General features: G+C 40.7%; 1 gene segment (V, D, J or C); it reads right to left on the reverse strand.

Annotated features, from left to right (window-relative positions):
• Window positions 1–469: 469 nt before the first annotated feature.
• Window positions 470–16,682, reverse strand: LOC110137106 (T cell receptor alpha variable 4-like). The segment is given in 3 exon segments: window positions 470–2,521; window positions 4,012–4,229; window positions 16,362–16,682. Coding segments are annotated over 3 exon segments (330 nt in total).
• Between the last annotated feature and the right edge of the window lie 5,507 nt (window positions 16,683–22,189).

Here is a 22,189-nt window from a genome sequence, read left to right on the forward strand (position 1 = left end):
TTCCAACCCAGGAAGGCCTGGCTAGAGCTTATTCTTTTTCCATTGTTTTGCTACCCAAGGGCAGGTAGCAATGAACAAGCACAACTAGAATTATAACTTACTACTGCTAATCCCAGTGCTCTTTTAACCATCACACAGTGGTTGTTATTCCAAAATGTTCAACATGCAGACTCCTGTTTATAAAACTAGAACTTTAAACCTCACTGTGTTGTTTCCCAGTAGCCAGTGACTCCTTGAAAGAACCTGGACCATATTTCTGGTTCCTTCATCCCTGAGACTTCCTTTCCTCTATACTATGACCAAGGAGTCATCCAAACGTGATGGCATGAACAAGGGTGGGAGGAAACGCCAATGTGGATAGAAAACATTTTGAAGATTTATCCAGCCAATATCCCATCTATAATTTCCTGGATCAGTTATCTATAGAACCGTCTAACATCTTCCTTAGTTAATCACACACCAACTCTCAGAAATTATATGGATATTTATTTTCAAAAGTAGATAGAAACATTAGATATTCCCCTCTACCCTACTCTCTCAACTCTCACGTCAGGAGTGTGATTGGAGCCCCTGCTACTGGTTTGGGTAGAGGCTCCAGATACTTGGGGACCACTTTGAACTCACTATCCAGAAGTAGACGTCTGAGTCTCCAGGCTTCAGATCTGTGATGTGCAGGGAGATGTGCTTCTTGTCTTTGTTCAAATGCTATGAATCTTTTCTCCTTTTGGCCACTTGAGATTATGGGAAGTAGAAGCCCTGGGCTTTCCCAGGGTATTATCCCTGCTGCATGAAGTACTAGAAATTGTGGTCCTAGGCAAAGTTGAGAGAAGAGCCGGCTACATCTTAAACATTCAGTGGCCCGGCACTCCTTCTGCAGATTCTTCTACCATCTTTAAAAAGGTGTTGCCAAAGCGAGATGAGTTCATGGGCTCTAATGCCCTATAGTTCTTTGTTTTTCCACAATAGTATCTCCCTACCAAAACCTCAGATGAGCTAGATGGAAATACTCTTCCATTCCACAGTTCAGTTCAGTAGCTCAGTAGTGTCTGACTCTTTGCGACCCCATGGACTGTAGCACACCAGGCTTCCCTTTCTATCACCAATTCCTGAGGCTTACTCAAACTCATGTCCACTGAGTTGATGATGCCATTCAACCATCTTATCCTCTGTCGTGCCCTTCTCCTACCGCCTTCAATCTTTCCTAATTTCAGGGTCTTTAAAAATGAGTCAGTTCTTCACATCAGGTGGCCAAAGTATTGGAGTTTCAGCTTCAGCATCAGTACTTCTGATGGAAATTCAGAACTGATTTCCTTTAGGATGGACTGGTTGGATCTCCTTGCACTCCAAGGGACTCTCAAGAGTCTTCTCCAACACCACAGTTCAAAAGCATCAATTCATCGGGTCTCAGCTTTCTTTAGAGTCCAACTCTCACATCCATACATGACTATTGGAAAAACCATAGCCTTGACTATATGGAACTTTGTTGGCAAAGTAATGTCTCTACTTTTTAATATGCTGTCTAGGTTGGTCATAGCTTTTCTTCCAAGGAGCAAGCATCTTTTAATTTCATGACTGTAGTCACCATCTACAGTGATTTTGAAGCCAAAAAAAAACAAAATCTGTCACTGTTTCCACTGTTTCCCCATCTATTTGCCAGGAAGTGATGGGACCAGATGCCATGATCTCAGAAATAGATTCAGGGATTAGATCTGATAGACAGAGTGCCTGAAGAACTATGGATGGAAGTTTGTGGCATTGTACAGGAGGCAGGGATCAAGACCATCACCAAGAAAAAGAAAGGCAAAATGGTTGTCTGAGGAGGCCTTACAAGTAGCTGGGAAAAGAAGAGAAGCAAAAGGCAAAGGAGAAAAGGAAAGAGATACCCATCTGAATGCAGAGTTCCAAAGAACAGCAGGGAGAGATAAGAATGCCTTTCTCAGCAATCAATGCAAAGAAATAGAGGAAAACAATAGAATGGGAAAGAATAGATATCTCTTCAAGAAAATTAGAGATACCAAGGGAACATTTCATGCAAAGATGTGCACAATAAAGGGCAGAAATGGTATGGACCTAACAGAAGCAGAAGATATTAAGAAGAGGTAGCAAGAATACACAGAGGAACTATACAAAAAAAATCTTCATGATGGGGAAAACCACAGTGGTGTGATCACTTACCTAGAGCCAGACATCCTGGAATGTGAAGTCAAGTGGGCCTTAGGAAGCATCACTATGAACAAGGCCAGTGGAGGTGATGAAATTCCAGTTGAGCTATATCAAATCCTAAAAGAGGATGCTGTGAAAGTGCTGTACTCAATATGTCAGCAAATTTGGAAAGCTCATCAAGGGCCACAGGACTGGAAAAGGTCAGTTTTCATTCCAACACCAAAGGGCAATGCCAAAGAAAGTTCAAACTACTACACAATTGCACTCATCTCACATGCTAGCAAAGTAATGCTCAAAGTTCTTCAAGCCAAGCTTCAACAGTACATGAACCATGAAATTCCAGATGTTCAATCTGGATCTAGAAAAAGCAGAGGAACAAGAGATCGAATTGCAAATATCTGTTGGATCATAGAAAGAGCAAGAGAATTCCAGGAAAACATCTACTTCTGCTTTATTGATGAAGCTAAAGCATTTGACCTTGTAGATCACAACAAACTATGGAAAACTCCTCAAGAGATGGGAATACCAGACCACCTGACCTGTCTCTTGAGAATCTGTATGCAGGTCTGGAGGCATCAGTTAGAACCGGACATGGAACAACAGACTGGTTCCAAATTGGGAAAGGAGTATGTCAAGGCTGTATATTGTTATCCTGCTTATTAAACTTATACGCAGAGTACATCATGAGAGACGCTGGGCTAGATGAACCACAAGCTGGAATCAGATTGACAGGAGAAATATCAATACCCTCAGATATGCAGATGACACCACCCTTATGGCAGAAAGTCAAGAGGAACTAAAGATCCTCTTGATGAAAGTGAAAGGGGAGAGTGAAAAAGTTGGCATAAAACCCATTCCATGGGGTGAGTCTCAATAGAAAATATCATCAACTACTGCATTTCGTGTTGCCAAAATCAGAGACAACTCCCCACTAAAACATTAATAATAATATCCTCACAGTCCTGACTAAGCTGCAGGCTCACTAGCAAGATTCCCGGGAACTTTGCCATTATTCTCGTCTCCATTTGGTCCCCAAAGGACTCAACCTGAAAATTGATAATGACCCAGAATCTTAATGTTTCTGTTTCATATATTGCAAAAATAATCTATGAAACCAATTAGAAAAAAAACCTTTTCCACTCCCCCCTAAATCATCCCCATTCTATTTGCCATGCCATCCAGAAGAAGGGAGTGGGACAAAAGACAAGAGAAAGAGGGGTAACAGAGAGGAAAAGATCCATTCGCAGAAAATTCTTGGAAAGAATCTTGTGGGGCATAAAATACCAAAGAAAAGTTCAAAATTTGTGTGACAAAATGACCTGACACTCAGACTGAATTTTCCAAAAGCTGAACTTGCTGTCTAAACTGCCTGCATGCAATGTGCGTGTAAGGGTGTGTAGTGTGTGTGTGTGCACAGTGTGTGTGTGCAGGTGTGTACATGAACTGAAGGGCGTCAGTGAGCTAAGTGACAACAGTATGCATACCATACATTGTGTCCTTTTGTATAACTGAGCAGCTCAGAGACAATATGGGATAAAGGCATCATGTCCCTTTGTGTTTTTTAAATTTTAGACCATAGAAATGGAATACCTATTTTAAAAATAAATAAGACCAATATTTTTTAAAATAGTAAAATAAAACATGGGTTTGCTAATACCATCTGAAAATAGTACAGTGAAATAAACACATTAGAAGGCACTACACTGGGGATCCCCTGGGCTGTGACTCCCACCCCACACGGGGATACCGCACAGGTGCAGCCCCATCTGTCGCAGTGTGCGTCCTCACAATGCAATAGTACACAGCGCTGTCTCTCAGGGAAGCCCGGGGCAGCATCAGGGTGCTGACCTTCCTGTCAGTAGGAATGAACAGAGATGCCACTTCATTTTCCACGTTTGTCTTATATCCTTGAATGATATATTGTGGTCCCTGGTTGGGGAACTGTCGATACCAGAAGATATAGTCATTTGTAGCTATCGTGGTGTGGTTACAGGATATGTTCAAGTCTTGTCCTTCGTATGAGTCAATGAAGACGGGCTGGGAGGTCGTAGCAAAACTCAAAGTACCTGTGGAAATAAAAAACACAACACTAGTCCTATTTTGACATCAAAGTGAAGGTCCAACTCAGCCCCCTCCAGGTTCTGTCACAAGTAAATCCCTATTTCCCCACCATATACAGACACACACAATTTACTCCTCACTTGTGTTTCAGGACACATTTTTTTTTAATTATTCTGAGGAATCCCAGGAACACATGAACAGACAATTTACTTCTCACTCCTCTTTCGGGACACATTTTTTATATATATTTATTCTGAGGAATCCCAGGAACACACGAACAGAAGTGGCAGGTCAGATTTCTTCCTCCCATGAACAGACCAGAGCTCAGTAACCCCGAATGTCTTTATTTCTCTCACTCCTCACATAAAAGCCAAGGAACAGCCTGGAGAAAAATAGGACCCCAAAGCCATCCCTCAGCATCTTGAATAAAGAGCAATGGCAGCAGGCAAGCTTGTAGATCCTTGTCTGGACCCAGATCCCAATTTCTCTTAATGCCATAATAACTCACCCAAGGTCAGGAGCACGGTTACTCTTGTCATCTGTCTCATATTCTAATGTAAACCAAGATCCAGGGTCTAAGTTCGGTTGCTGAGTCTGAGCCTGGACTAGGCTATGAACCAGGGAAGAGACGTGGCAGCAAATTCCAGAGCCCACACTAGCAGCTGTCACACGGGGGCTGTCCCCAGAGCAAGCCAACAGCAGGGCCACAGCTCCTCAGAATGGGCTTCCCCTCAAGGTTCAACTGAACATTCAGGAAGAAGAGTGGTAAAAACTTCTAGCACAACAGCATAGCAGCCTGGATTTCCTTTTAGATCTTTGCTATGATCTAACCCTCTAAAGATCTGTTCCGAATGAAACAAACATTTCAAAGGATAGATTCCATTGGGCTCCTTATTCCTCATCGATTTCCCACAGTTCCAGAAGGTGCTCATTCACTGTAGTCAGTCTCCTATTCATGGAACTCTGAGAATAATCCATCTGAGATGGTCATTCATGCCCAGAAATCCCCCCATTGGTTCCAGTGTAAGATGAAATGAAATCTTAGTCTTATTCCACAAAAGAGCACATGAGGCCATCTGAACTGGACCTTTCATCTCCTGACACCCTGGTGTCCTTTTGTAATCACACTAAGTCCGCACCTTACATCTGCTACTCAAACTCACTTGACAGATATTAAACAGAGAAGCAGAACACTCACTAGTCCCTACTGACTAGCTGCTGCTGCTGCTAAGTCGCTTCAGTCGTGTCCGACTCTGTGCGACCCCACAGATGGCAGCCCACCAGGCTCCCCCGCCCCTGGGATTCTCCAGGCAAGAACACTGGAGTAGGTTGCCATTTCCTTCTCCAATGCATGAAAGTGAAAAGTGAAAGTGAAGTCGCTCAGTCGTGTCCGACTCCTATCAACCTCATGGACTACAGCCTACCAGGCTCCGCCATCCATGGGATTTTCCAGGCAAGAGTACTGGAGTGGGGTGCCATTGCCTTCTCCGACTGACTAGCTAGGAAAAGACATTTGATGTGGAATCAATCACCAAAACAGGAAGTGGAGGAGAAGAAGAAAAGGCCCAAGTTCAGAGTCAAGACAGACCTAAATCCAAATCCGAGCTCTTCCACCTTGTGACCTAGGGCAACTCTCTCCTTGGAGTTTCAGTTTCTTCATCTGTGAAATTGGGACAATAACACCTACTTCAGAGTCAGCCTGTTGGAAACAGTCAGCAGTAAACTGTAATTGCTTCCCATTCCTTTCCTTCTTTTCTAAACCACAGGTAAAGAACCATGACCAGTACAAAGGAATTTTTCAGGAATTATAGTATAAGTGACTATTTTTAATATATATATGGATCATTCACTCTTCCTTCAAGAAATATCCAGTAGAGAATCCCTTGGCAGTCCAGTGGTTAGGACTCCAAGTTTCCATTGCAGGGTGTATGGCTGGGGAACTAAGATCCCACAGCCAAAAACAAAAGAAATACCCAATATAAAGTCACTAACAGTAACAAAAAAATTTTTTTACCTCTGAAAAAGAGCTAAATCCAGAAGATATCTTAATGTTAGTTGAATCACCCAATTGCAATTATCCAAACACTTTGAAAGTTCACATTGATGTGGAAAAAATAGTGATATGTTGAGTTCCTTGCTCATATAATATGGGAAAGGAAAATCACTAGAAAATATTTGGGGAGCACTTCTTCCGGGTCTAAAGTTGTTGATAGTATTCTAAGTAAGCAACATTTTCATTTTCCCATGGAAAAGATCAATGAGTGCTGATGACTTCTAGTAACATTTTGACACAGTATATATGAAATACCAAGTATGGAATAACCAGCCTCCCTTCAGTACCAGGTGGAGAAGAAAGAAGGATTTACGAGAGAGTTAAATATGCTTGAACGCCTTGTACACAAGTAACACAAATGGGTCACATTTTAGAATCAGCTCGTTGCAACAGCGACCCCATGTGGTAAAGACAGGCGAAGTGTTTCACAGGAGTCAATAGGTCTCATATCCATGCAATTTATGGACCACCCCCCCCATCTTATTTCTTTGTTAAAGGTAGAAGCCAATAGTTTGTCTTGATCAGGTGGACCATGGGGTCTATTTTAGGCAACGGAAAACATTCTGAATGAGGATCCAGACAAACCAGTTGCGAGCAATTTTCTGGACATGATATTTGTGCAATTTTATGCAAAACACTTATTGTCTGAGTAAGAGTTTCTTCACTTATATAAGAGATTATGTAGATTAATTAATTAACTCTGACGGTTAATTAATTTTACTTAATAAAGTACTTCCATAATAAGGTTCTTTATGAACTACATATTTCTATATAAATACAACTATCTTTAACATTGGAAATATCACAAGACCAAAACAATGACCCTACTTTTTCAGAACAGCATTCATTTCAATGTATGACAAAAACCACTGCAATGTTGTAAAGTAATTAGCCTCCAACTAATAAAAATAAACGGAAAAAAAAAGAACTTGACTTTTCTGTGTTGGCATCTATGAACTGACTTAGGAGATTATTAACTAATCAAACAAGAAAAGGATGAAATATTAGGGGCTTTTCTATGCTGCAGCCTTTGGAATGAAAGTAACCATTAATGACTGTGTTGTTATGGGCTGAATCTTGTCTCTTTCCCACCTCCCCTGCTCACTAAAAATATATGTTGCAGACCTAATCCCTACTACCTCAGAATGTGACTTTATTTAGAGAGTGGTCTTTAGAGAAATAATCAAGTTAAAATGAGATGTGGGTGGACTCTAATCCAACATGACTGGTGTCCTTATAAAAAAGGGAAATTTGGACACAGAGATGACACAAATAAAGGGAAAACAATGTGAAGAGACACAGAGAAAACATATCCATCTACATCCCAAGGAAAGGGTCCTGAAACAGATCCTTCTTTCACAGCCTTTGAAGGAACCAGACTTGCTGACACCTTAATCTTGGACCTTGATTCTCTAGAATTTCAAGACCACATATTTCTGTTGTTGAAGGCACCCACTTTGTCACACTGGCCCTGGAAAACAAATATATGATACTAATAATTATGCTTTATAACATATATTCTCCTTTGAAAAACCCTCTTTGTGCTCAAGAGATCTGGGTGAACACAGGAATATATACATGCATTAATGTTATTTGTTATATGCACTGTAATTTAAAAAAAAAAAAACTCAAAGCCCTGTTAAAGCAAATTTTAGAAGGTTCTTGCAATTAAGAAAGAACGCTGTGCCCCTAGAGCAAGAGTCACCAACTGAAGATACATTTTAAATTCTTACAAGGTGAGTTTTTCTCTGGTTGTTAAAATAATGAATTTTAAATACATAATGTGGAAACTATGGAAAAGTATAAAAATCAAGTGAATGCCATATCCCAGAAATATTATCGATACTATTTGGGTATATATCTTTTTTCCTTTGACTATGCATAAATATTTTTAAAAAAATTGGGCTGCATGTGCTTATATGCACAAACACATAAATACATACATACACATTTGGGTGCCCTGGATTTTTTAACGTTATTTCTGAAATATTTTTGCCTACTAATAAGTATATGTGGAATTTGGATTCTAGCTGAAAACATCCTTCCAAATATTCCATGATAGAGATGTACTATAATTTATTTACCAAATTTCCTAGTATTAAATATATAGAGTTTAGGAAGAATACTATATAAACACCTTTGGACATTAATCTAAACTTCCAGTCATTTCTTTTTTAAGGGTTTTTCCATTTTCATTTTTTACATGACCACTTATAAAATAACACAAACTTTCAGTTACATCTTTAGACTAACTTCTACAAAGGGGATTCCCTGGGTTAAAGAGTAAGTATATTTTAAGACTCTTGATAAATATTAATTTACTCAATCAAACAACATTTGCAGAGTCCCTACTTGGGTCAGGCACTGAGCTAGACACGACATCCCCCTATGAGTATGGAACGAATCTTTGAAGGAAGGAGGAAGAATGGAAGGAAGAGAAATGTTTAAAGGAAGAGAATATTTAAAGCAGTCTTAGTCTTCATGATGACTGCTGAGATAGGGGAAGTACAGTATTATGGGAATGCACCGGTAGTAAGACTACTTTGGCTGTGGGGTTCCAGGAACACCTCCCAGCTGGAGTGACGACCGAGCTAACACGTCAGGGAAGATGGATGAACCTGATAAAGACTGGGTCAAGTAGGAAGAGGCCAAAGGAACAGCATCTGGACCGACCAGGAAGCACCCGTGGAAGCACAAGTGGATAGCATTTGGGTAGATGGTAGCTCCACTGTTTGATAGAGAAACAAAAAGACAGTGAGTTTGTCTTATTTGTTTCTTTTCTTTGGGGAAGGGAAGAACATGAAAAGCTAAACTAACACTTACTTTTAAGCATTTCTGGATTCTTGCAGAGAACCCAGTGAAACTTATGATACACTGAGAAAAGGATCAGAGGAGGGAAGACTGAATGGAACATAAAGAGGCTCCATGGCGAGTGCTTCTGCTTAGAGAGAGAGATGTCTCCCCAGCCTCCAGGCAAGGGTGAGTTCTCACATGGGTGCATCAAAATATAGCTCAGGAAAACCAGGATAATAAGTCCACAAAATCCTTCTCTACTCCTACCTTCTCTAAAATACTTAACATTATAATTCAGAAATGAAAACTCTATTTCCACAAGTAATTAAAAATATATATATTGGTACTTCCTTGGTATTCCAGTGGTTAAGAATCTGCTTTGCAATGTAGGGTATGTGGGTTCGATCCCTGATTGGGGAACTAAGACCCACATGCTGCAGAGGAACTGAGCCCATACTTCAGAACAAGAGAAGCCCCCGCCTCTTATCAAAGACCCGGTACAGCCAAAACATAAAAAAAACAATAATAAAAAAATGCAATGTTGCATAAAATAGCATAAAATGTTGCTTGATGCAATTTAACCACAATGTCATTAGATAGGATGATACTAGCTCCTTTCTTAAAAGCAGGTTTTCCACTATATAAGATGGTATACAGGCTCAAGTGATGTAACAAAGATCAAAGTAAAGTAACTTAAAAACAAGATCGACTATATTTCCCTCTCATGTTGCAGTCCAAATATAAGCAATTCAGGGCAGATATAGGAGATCCACAGCTTTGGTGATGGCCTTAGTCCATTAGGGCTGCTATAACAAAAATAGCACAGTCTAGAGGCATAAGCAACAAACATTTATTTCTAACAATTCTGAAGGTTAGGGAGTCCAGGATCAAGGTGCCAATGGATTGGGTATCTGGTGAGGACCCACTTCCTGGTTCATAGACCACCATCTTCCTGCTGTTTTGTCGTATGAAGGAACAGGCAAGGTAGATCTCTGGGGTGCCTTTTATTTATAAGAAAATGAATTCCATTCAAAAGACTTCACCCTTACAACCTAAGAATTTCCTAAAGGCCCCGTGTCCTAATACCATCACACTGGCAATTAGGTTTCAACACACAGATTTTGGCAGGACACAAATATTCAGTCCATAGCAGTGACTAAGTTTCTGATTGCTATGCATCCCACAAAACCCACTTCTATTTGCGGTCCAAGACATATGTACAATTCTCACAACAGTACTTCCAATTATCACAATTTTATGATTTAGGAGATGAGGCATATAGATTGTAAATGGCTGATCCACTGTGACATAGTTACTAAGAAAAAGAATCATAGAATACAATTTATGCTTAGACCTCTTTCCACAGAGCCCTTAAAATGAGATAAAAGATTGGTATTTTCAAAAAAACTGAAATCATTCCAGTCATCTTTTCTGACCACAGTGCAGTAAGATTAGATCTCAATTACAGGAAAAAAAATTGTTAAAAATTCAAACATATGCAGGCTAAACAACATGCTTCTGAATAACCAACAAATCATAGAAGTAATCAAAAAAGAAATCAAAATATGCATAGAAATGAATGAAAATGAAAACACAACAACCCAAAACCTATGGGACACTGTAAAAGCAGTGCTAAGGGGAAGGTTCAAAGCATTACAGGCTTACCTCAAGAAACAAGAAAAAAGTCAAATAAATAACCTAACTCTACACCTAAAGCAACTAGAGAAGGAAGAAATGAAGAAGCCCAGGGTTAGTAGAAGGAAAGAAATCTTAAAAATTGGGGCAGAAATAAATGCAAAAGAAACTAGAGACCATAGCAAAAATCAACAAAGCTAAAAGCTGGTTTTTTGAAAAAATAAACAAAACTGACAAACCATTAGCAAGACTCATTAAGAAACAAAGGGAGAAAAACCAAATTAACAAAATTAGATATGAAAATGGAGAGATCACGACAGACAACACTGAAATACAAAGGATCATAAGAGACTACTACCAGCAGCTCTATGCCAATAAAATGGACAACTTGGAAGAAATGGACAAATTCTTAGAAAAGTATAACTTTCCAAAACTGAACCAGAAAGAAATAGAAGATCTTAACAGACCCATCACAAGCAAGGAAATCAAAACTGTAATCAGAAATCTTCCAGCAAACAAAAGCCCAGGACCAGATGGCTTCACAGCTGAATTACACCAAAAAGTTAGACAAGAGCTAACACCTCTCTTACTCAAACTCTTCCAGAAAATTGCAGAAGAAGGTAAACTGCCAAACTCATTCTATGAGGCCACCATCACCCTAATTGCAAAACCACACAAAGATGCCACAAAAAAAGAAAACTACAGGCCAATATCACTGATGAACATAGATGCAAAAATCCTTAACAAAATTCTAGCAAACAGAATCCAACAACATACTAAAAAAATCATACATCATGACCAAGTGGGCTTTACCCCAGGAATGCAAGGGTTCTTTAATATCCACAAAGCAATCAATGCAATACACCACATTAACAAATTGAAGGATAAAAAACATATGATTATCTCAATAGATGCAGAAAAAGCCTTTGACAAAATTCAACATCTTTTTATGATTAAAACTCTCCAGAAAGCAGGAATAGAAGGAACATACCTCAACATCATAAAAGCTATAACGACAAACTCAGAGCAAGCATCACCCTCAATGGTGAAAAATTGAAAGCATTTCCCCTGAAATCAGGAACAAGACAAGGGTGCACACCCTCACCACTACTATTCAACATAGTTTTGGAAGTTTTGGCCACAGCAATCAGAGCAGAAAAAGAAGTACAAGGAATCCAGATAGGAAAAGAAGAAGTGAAACTCTCGCTGTTTAGAGATGACATAGTCCTCTACATAGAAAACCCTAAAGACTCTACCAGAAAAGTACTAGAGCTAATCAATGAATATAGTAAAGTTGCAGGATATAAAATTAACACACAGAAATCCCTTGCATTCCTATACACTAACAATGAGAAAACAGAAAGACAAATTAAGGAAACAATACCATTCACCATTGCAACAAAAAGAATAAAATACTTAGGAGTATATCTACCTAAAGAAACAAAAGACCTATACATAGAAAACTATAAAACACTGATGAAAGAAATCAAAGAGGACACAAACAGATGGAGAAATATACCGTGTTCATGGATTGGAAGAATCAATATGGTCAAAATGGCTATACTACGAAAGCAATCTATAGATTCAATGCAATCCCTATCAAGCTACCAATGGTATTTTTCACAGAACTAGAACAAATAATTTCACAATTTGTATGGAAATACAAAAAACCTCGAATAGCCAAAGTAATCTTGAGAAAGAAGAATGGAACTGGAGGAATCAATCTGCCTGACTGCAGACTATACTACAAAGCCACAGTCATCAAGACAGTATGGTACTGGCACAAAGACAGAAATATAGATCAATGGAACAGAATAGAAAGCCCAGAGGTAAATCCATGAACCTATGAACACCTTAGCTTCGACAAAGGAGGCAAGAATATGCAATGGAGAAACGAAACACTCTTTAGCAAGTGGTGCTGGGAAAACTGGTCAACCACTTGTAAAAGAATGAAACTAGAACACTTTCTAACACCATACATAAAAATAAACTCAAAATGGATTAAAGATCTAAATGTAAGACCAGAAACTATAAAACTCCTAGAGGAGAACATAGGCAAAACACTCTCCGACATAAATCACAGCAGGATCCTCTCTAACCCACATCCCAGAATATTAGAAACAAAAGCAAAAATAAACAAATGGGACTTAATGAAACTTAAAAGCTTTTGCACAACAAAGGAAACTATAAGCAAGATGAAAAGACAGCCTTCAGTTTGGGAGAAAATAGTAGCAAACGAAGCAACAGACAAAGGATTAATCTCAAAAATATACAAGCAACTCCTCCAGCTCAACTTCAGAAAAATAAATGACCCAATCCAAAAATGGGCCAAAGAACTAAACAGACATTTCTCCAAGGAAGACATACACATGGCTAAAAAACACATGAAAAGATGCTCAACACCACTCATTATCAAAGAAATGCAAATCAAAACCACAATGAGGTACCATTACCCACCAGTCAGGATGGCTGCTATCCAAAAGTCTACAAGCAATAAATGCTGGAGAGGGTGTGGAGAAAAGGAAACCTCTTACACTGTTGGTGGGAATGCAAACTAGTACAGCCGCTATGGAGAACAGTGTGGAGATTTCTTAAAAAACTGGAAATAGAACTGCCATATGACCCAGCAATCCCACTTCTGGGAATACACATTGAGGAAACCAGATCTGAAAGAGACACGGGCACCCCAGTGTTCATCGCAGCACTGTTTATCATAGCCAGGACATGGAAGCAACCTAGATGCCCATCAGCAGACGAATGGATGAGGAAGCTGTGGTACATATACACAATGGAATATTACTCAGCCATTACAAAGAATTCATTTGAATCAGTTCTAATGAGATGGATGAAACTGGAGCCCATTATACAGAGTGAAGTAAGTCAGAAAGATAAAGACCATTACAGTATACTAACACATATATATGGAATTTAGAATGATGGTAATGATAACCCTATATGCAAAACAGAAAAAGAGACACAGATGTACAGAACAGACTTTTGGACTCTGTGGGAGAAGGCGAGGGTGGGATGTTTCAAGAGAACAGCATCGAAACATGTATATTATCTAGGGTGAAACAAATCACCAGCCCAGGCTGGATGCATGAGACAAGTGCTCGGGCCTGGTGCACTGGGAAGACCCAGAGGGATCGGGTGGACAGGGAGGTGGGAGGGGGGATCGGGATGGGGAACACATGTAAATCCATGGCTGATTCATGTCAATGTATGACAAAAACCACTACAATACTGAAAAGTAATTAGCCTCCGACTAATAAAAATAAATGGGGGAAAACGAGATAAAAGAAAGGATAGAAATGAATATTATAAATAAAAACTCCATTGAATTTCTGGTTTTCCTTACAAGTTACCCGGTTATAAGGAATATTTTCCAGTAAGCATGGGAATAAAATAATACTAAGCTAACTTTCCTCCTTAGGGTTCAAGAAGCCAATTACCAGGACCAAATGACAAAACAGAACTTGGAAGGAAACTTATTTGCTCCCTCCTAGCCACCTCAGTAAACGGGGGAAATATAGACCTGAGCACACAGTGTCCCTTCCCTGAAAGTGAACTTGCTCAGTCATGTCCGACTCTTTGCTACCCCATGGACTGAAGCCCACCAGACTCCTCTATCCATGGGATTCTCCAGGCAAGAATACTGGAGTGGGTTGCCATTTCCTTCTCCAGGGAATCTTCCAGACCCAGGGATTGAACCCACATCTCCCTCATTGCAGGCAAGCACTTTAGCCTCTGAGCCACCAGGGAAGCCGGTCCCTTCCCTAGTCCTCCATTATAAAAGGCTCTTCCCTGGCCATCCTCCCACATCTCTGCCTGTGAGAAGTCCACTGAGCCAAGGAAATATCTCTTCTAGATCTTGCTCTCGTTACCCAGGATCCCAGGATTCCCTGCACACAAGCGTTCCCCAGGTCCACTTTTAAGGTCTGCATGTGCTTCTTCCAAGGACCTTCTTCCCTAACGTAGATATTCCACCAATGTATACACAACCCAAGCCCAAGGGGTAGTCAAGCAATGCCTCTTTGCAGGGATTGTAATCATGTTGGGCTAATGTACCCCCATCAAGAATACAATCCAAAAATAGATCTGGGTATATATAGGAATTTAGTATACTAGAAATGCAGTACCCCAAATCAATGGAGCAAGTATGAGGTTTTCAATAAGTAGGGTTCCCACGAATGTCTATCCATTTGGAAAAAATAAAGAAATGTAAGTCTCTACGTAAAAATTAATTTCTTTTGGGATATACTCCTTTGAATCATATGGTTCAAACTGGAGCTGCTAATTTCTTGCAGAATCATCCCCCAGCCACCACTAATTAATTGGTCACATGTAGAGCAAAGCTGGCCTAACCCTAGTAGCCAACACAACTTGTCCAGGGAACAGCATCTGCCTCACACTGAGTCAACCAGAGCCCTTCCTGGGAGGTTCTAAGTTGAAAAGAGAAAAAAAGCGAGGCATTGAGTCCAGTCCTTCACGAGGGGATACGTGAGAAGATGGGAGCACAGGAGCTGTAATCAGCCTACATGTTTACACGACATACTTAAATCCTCCATTGTTTTGAATCCTCCTCACATATGTCTCATTTGCTGCCTCTCTCTTTCCTTCAGAGTCAAGTTACCTCTACTTCCTTTTGTCACATAGCATTTATGCACTTCTCTGTCTGAGCACTTACCAAACTCTTTCGAGTTATCATTTTACTGTTCATTCCTACAACCAACACTTTTTATTAACAGGGACCATTTCGGGAGTTAGGGCTACACCACTGTTGAAATCTGTCTCATGCCTGGAGGAGCCTATAGGCTGAGGAGAAGTGGAGTGCGTAGACTACACTTCTGAGAGGCAGGCTGCCTGGGTTTCAATGTACTGTTGAGCAGTTCTGTGACTTAAGTAAGATATGTAAATTCTCTGAGCTTGAATGCCTTCATCTATAAAGTGAAGCTCATGAGAAAAGTTGTGAGAATTAAAGGGCTTCACAAATGTTTGGGATCACACCTGGCATCCGCAGATCAAGGATGCTTTCTTTCACCTCTTTATGATCAGTGCTCAGCAGAGTAGCTGGCACACAAGGATTTATTTCAATTATACTTCCCAAATGAACAAAGTTTGTGGGTTTAGGAAAAAAAATTCTTTTAGGTATAATGAAGGACAAATCCTGGAGCCACAACACCACCTTGTGGAGGGATATTAAGGCTTCAGGAGCATGGTTTTCTGTGCTCAGGGGTTTATATTCAGCTCTCCCTGCAGCCCCAAACACTGTGTCGCTCACAGCACAGAAGTACAAGGCAGAGTCACTCCCTACAACAGATGGTTTCTTCAGGTGGAAAGAGGTTTGGCTCTTGTTAAATTCAGCCTCAAAACCGTAGTTGCCTTGAACCAACTTGTCCCCCTCCGATGTATCTCAGAAGGAACTGGAGACCTTGGTTGCGATGTTGGACATACCAAAAAAGAGAAGGGCTCCCCGACACTGAATAGGTACACTTCACAGTCACTGGATCCCCTTCCGAGACAGAGACCTGATCTTCTGGCTGAGTCACCGACTGAGCTCTCAGTCCACCTGGAAATTAACTCACATTAGTGAAGCTTCTGAAAAAGAACCTAAGGGGGAAATACAAGTGGAAAACGAGAAGGGAGTGTCCCTCACTGAGCATAAACAGAATCCCAAGTGTCCAGATGTGCGCAGAGGCCATGGCTCCTGCTGGCCTGGATGCGGACTCTTCTGCAGCTCACCTCTGCTGGAGATAGGGCACCACCCCAGAGACTATGTTCTCCATGACCACAGCGTTTTACAAACCCCCCTGCTGCTTCCAGGCACCTGTATCTCCTCTCTGTAGAGCAAGCTCTTCCCTCAGACCTCCGTGAGAAGCAGGACTGCAGCACCTCCTGCACTCAAGACAAACCGCACAGAGCAGCGCCCCCTAGAGCCCACTTAGAATCAGGAGACTCCAGGCTAGTAGCTCAGCCACTTAACTAGTGACTCAGCGGTAAAGAAGCCGCCTGCCAATGCTGGAGACTCAGGTTCCATCTTGGGTCAGGAAGAGCCTCTGGAGGAGGAAATGACAACCCACTCCAGTATTCTTGCCTGGAAAATTCCATGCACAGAGGAACCTGGGCGGGTTACAGTCCATGGAGTCACAAAGAGTCAGACACGACCTACCATGCCCGGGCATACACGCACACACACACAGACACGCACACACACACACACACCCCTGAGGCTTCCAGGTTTTATCACAGGACCACTCCTCTAGGTGTCTACATTTTCCACTGGTGTTCAAGGAGATGCATCAGGCATGTATGAACCAAAATTGGGAAAAAATTCATCCTGGGTGGAACAAGTTTTAAATGGCTTATGCTCTCTCAAAATAATGCAGGGACAGAAAGAAGGGAAAAGCATATTTTGATAGGATGGGGAAATAAATAGAAAAAAAGAAAGGAAAGCATAACTTTGAATGGAGAGAGAAAGAAAAGTGAGAGACAAGAAAAAACAAAATAAGGGAAAAGAGTAAGGCAAGAGAAGACAAAGGGTAATAATGAGCTTATTTGTCTCTTTAGAAATAATTTAGAGCTGACTCCAATTAAACCTCTTTGACCACAATATAACTTGGGATTTTCTTTTGGTTCGGTCCTGTTAGGACCTCGCCCTATGATATTTAAATAGTCATACAAGAAGTACTCGAACCTTCTCTTTAAACGTTTTTACAGAGAGAAAAAGAAGGGGTGGTGATATAAACTTGTAATAAATATTTGTCCTAATAAACAGTATGTTTTACAGCTAAAAAACTTCTATGAAGGTTTGCAAAAATAGAAATTTTCCACATAGGCTACTTAAAACAGACTTCAGATGAAATACACATGGATTAAAAGTTGATGGTTAACTAAGCTTGAGGTATTATGATGATGGCAAAGAGTTCATTTTAAGGGGAAGACAGGATAAATTTTACACTAAATATTGCCACAGTAGCAGCAGAGTGATTATTCAGTAGAGTCGAACTTAAAGAAAATAAGCAAATATCAACATAAAGAAGCTGTTTCGCTGATTTTCCTTATTTTTCCTTTAAATATTATTCAAAGAAACCACCCAATTTAGAAAGAGGATAGAAAATCTCTTTGCTTTGAATCAGAAAAAAAAAATTGTGGAACGTAGCTATTTCTCAAAGCTTGGCTAAGGATCTCATACTTAACTAATTGAAATTTTGACCCTACTATAATGTCTTTCTTTGAAATATGTAAGTTATCTTTAAATAATAATCTTCAAGTCACAAAGAGGCGTATGATGAATAGGAAAATAGAATAAATTTCTTCTCTTTCCATCTAGAGCTTAACTGTTAGTGTTGTATCTTAAAAGGTACTGGCAATCATCTTCAGAGGAATGATTGGGAAAAACTGAAAGAAAGAAATATTTTTAAATACATGTGCAGGATTAGGAGAAATCTACAAGAGAAGGTAAAGCACTCTGGGACCAACAACAGTAAGAAGACGTCACCACTCCTAGGCTTGAAGGGACAGAAGAGGAAGAAATTATCCCAGCCTGGGAGACCTGGAACTGAGGAGGATCCACAGGACCTGTGGATCTCAAGCACAGGAAAGAAAAGATCGCAGAAGATAAATAGGCTGACCACTCTTTCCTGCCAGTGGCTCCCACTGGGCCAAACTCAACTAGAAGCAAAAAAGACAAGTGCATAGAAGTCAGCCTCCTGGGTGTAGAGCAGGATGGAGAGTATACTTGGAGAGGAGAACAGAGAACATCCAGTACCCTGACATTGGATTTCAGTTCAATTCAGTTCAGTCACTCCCTCTTGTCCGACTCATCGAGACCCCATGAACCGCAGGCCTCCCTGTCCATCACCAACTCCCGGAGTTTATTCAGACTCACATCCATCAAGTCGGTGAAGCCATCCAACCATCCCATCCTCTGTCGTCCCCTTCTCCTCCTGCCCCCAGCCCCTCCCAGCATCAGGGTCTTTTCCAATGAGCCAGATCTTCGCATAAGGAGGCCAAACTATTGCAGTCTCAGCTTCAGCATCAGTCCTTCCAACGAACTGATGAACAGCCAGGACTGATGTCCTTTTGGATGGACTGGTTGGATCTCCTTGCAGTCCTAGGGACTCTCAAGAGTCTTCTCCAACACCACAGTTCAAAAACATCAATTCTTCAGAGCTCAGATTTCTTTATACTCCAACCCTCACATCCATACATATTAGAAAACCATAGCTTTGACTATATGGAACTTTGTCGGCAAAGTGATGTCTCTGCTTTTTAATATGCTGTCTAGGCTGGTCATAACTTTTCTTCCAAGGAGCAAGTGTCTTTTAATTTCATGGCTGCAGTCACCATCTACAGGGATTTTGGAGCCCCAAAAAACAAAGTCTGTCACTGTTTCCACTGTTTCCCCATCTATTTGCCAAGAAGTGATGGGACAGATGCAATGATCTTAGAAATAGACTCAGGGATTAGATCTGATAGACAGAGTGCCTGAAGAACTATGGATGGAGGTTTGTGGCATTGTACAGGAGGCAGGGATCAAGACCATCACCAAGAAAAAGAAAGGCAAAATGGTTGTCTGAAGAGGCCTTACAAGTAGCTGTGAAAAGAAGAGAAGTGAAAGGCAAAGGAGAAAAGGAAAGAGATACCCATCTGAATGCAGAGTTCCAAAGAAAAGCAAAGTGAGATAAGAAAGACTTCCTCAGTGATCAATGCAAGGAAATAGAGGAAAACAACAGAATGGGAAAGACTAGATATCTCTTCAAGAAAATTAGAGATACCAAGGGAATATTTCATGCAAAGATGCACATAATAAAGGGCAGAAATGGTATGGACCTAACAGAAGCAGAAGATATTAAGAAGAGGTGGCAAGAATACACAGAAGAACTGTACAAAAAAATCATCAGGAACCAGATAACCACAATGGCGTGATCACTCTTCTAAAGCCACACATCCTGGAATGTGAAGTCAAGTGGGCCTTAGGAAGCATCACTATGAACAAAGCCAGTGGAGGTGATGAAACTCCCGTTGAGATATTTCAAATCCTAAAAGAGGATGCTGTGAAAGTGCTGCACTCAATATGCCAGCAAATTTGGAAAACTCAGCAGGGGCCACAGGACTGGAAAAGGTCAGTTTTCAGTCCTACACCAAAGGGGAATGCCAAAGAGTGTTCAAACTACCACACAATTGCACTCATCTCACATGCTAGCAAAGTAATTCTCAAAATTCTCCAAGCCAAGCTTCAACTGTACGTGAACCATGAAATTCCAGATGTTCAAGCTGTATCTAGAAAAGGCAGAGGAACAAGAGATCAAATTGTAAATATCCCTTGCATCATACAAAAAGAGCAAGAGAATTCCAGAAAAACATCTACTTCTGTTTTATTGATTATGCTAAAGCATTTGACCTTGTAGATCACAACAAACTATGGAAAATTCTTCAAGACATGGGAATACCAGACCACGTGACCTGCCTCTTGAGAAATCTGTATGCAGGTCAGGAGGCAACAGTTAGAACCGTACATGGAACAACAGACTGGTTCCAAATTGGGAAAGGAGGACGTCAAGGCTGTATATTGTCACCCTGCTTATTAAACTTATATGCAGAGTACATCATGAGAAACGCTGGGCTGGATGAAGCACAAGCTGGAATCAGATTGCCAGGAGAAATATCAATACCCTCAGATATGCAGATGACACCACCCTTATGGCAGAATCTGAAGAACTAAAGAGCCTCTTGATGAAAGTGAAAGAGGAGAGTGAAAAAGTTGGCATAAAACCCATTCCATGGGGTGAGTCTCAATAGAAGATATCATCAACTACTGCATTTCATGTTGCCAAAATCAGAGACAACTCCTCACTAAAACATTAATAATAATATCCTCACAGTCCTGACTAAGCTGCTGGCTCACTAGCAAGATTCCGGAGAACTTTGCCATTATTCCTGTCTCCCGTTGGTCCCCAAAGGACTCAACTCTCAAAATTGATAATGTCTCAGAATCCTTATGTTTCTGCTTCATATATTGCAAAAATAGTCTATGATACCAATCAGAATTAAAAACATTTTCCACTCCCCCCTAAATCATCCCCATTCTATTTGCCATGCCATCCAGAAGAAGGGAGTGGGACAAAAGACAAGAGGAAGAGGGGTAACAGAGAGTAAAACATCCAAACACAGAGAAGACGTGGAAAGAATCTTGTGGGGGCTTAAAATTGCAAACAAATGTTCAAAATTTGTGTGACAATAATGACCTGACACTTAGACTGAATTTTCCAAAAGCTGAATTTGTTGTCTAAACTGCCTGCATACAATGTGCGTGTAAGGGTGTGTAGTGTGTGTGTGTGCACAGTGTGTGTGTGCAGGTGTGTACATGAACTGAGGGGCGTCAGTGAGCTAAGTGACAACAGTATGCATACCATACATTGTCTCCTTTTGTATAACCTAGCAGCTCAGAGACAATAATGGGACAAAGGCATCATGCCCCTTTGTGTTTTTTTAATTTTAGACCATAGCAATGGAATACCTGTTTTAAAAATAAATAAGACCAATATTTTTTAAAATAGTAAGTAATGCATGGATTTGCTAATACCATTTGAAAATAGTACAGTGAAATAAACACTTTAGAAGGCACTCCTTTGGGGATCCCCTGGGCTGTGACTCCCACCCCACACGGGGATACTGCACAGGTGCAGCCCCATCTGTCCCAGTGTGCGCCCTCACAATGCAGTAGTACACAGCGCTGTCTCTCAGGGAAGCCCGGGGCAGCATCAGGGTGCTGACCTTCCTGTCAGTAGGAATGAACAGAGATGCCACTTCATTTTCCACGTTTGTCTTATATCCTTGAATGATATATTGTGGTCCCTGGCTGGGGAACTGTCGATACCAGAAGATATAGTCACTTGTAGATATTGTGGTGTGGTTACAGGATATGTTCACGTCTTGTCCTTCATATGAGTCAATGAAGATGGGCTGGGAGGTCTTAGCAAGACTCAAAGTACCTGTGGAAGTAAAAAACATAACACTAGCTCCTATTTTGACATCAAAGTGAAGGTCCAACTCAGCCCCCTCCAGGTTCTGTCACAAGTAAATCCCTATCTTCCCACCATATACAGACACACACAATTTACTTCTCACTTGTGTTTCAGGACGCATTTTTTTTTAATAATTATTCTGAGGAATCCCAGGAACACATGAACAAATAAATTCTCACTCTTGTTTCTGGAAACACTTTTTATATATTTATTCTAGGAATCCCAAGAACACACGAACAGAAGTGGCAGGTCAGATTTCTTCCTCCCATGAACAGACCAGAGCTCAGTAACCCCAAATATCTTTATTTCTCTCACTCCTCACATAAAAGCCAAGGAACAGCCTGGAGAAAAATAGGACCCCAAAGCCATCCCTCAGCATCTTGAATAAAGAGCAATGGTAGCAGGCAAGCTTGTAGATCCTTGTCTGGACCCAGATCCCAATTTCTCTTAATGCCAT

Source organism: Odocoileus virginianus, chromosome 6 (genome assembly GCF_023699985.2).
Source record: "Odocoileus virginianus isolate 20LAN1187 ecotype Illinois chromosome 6, Ovbor_1.2, whole genome shotgun sequence".
Lineage (NCBI taxonomy): Eukaryota > Metazoa > Chordata > Mammalia > Artiodactyla > Cervidae > Odocoileus > Odocoileus virginianus.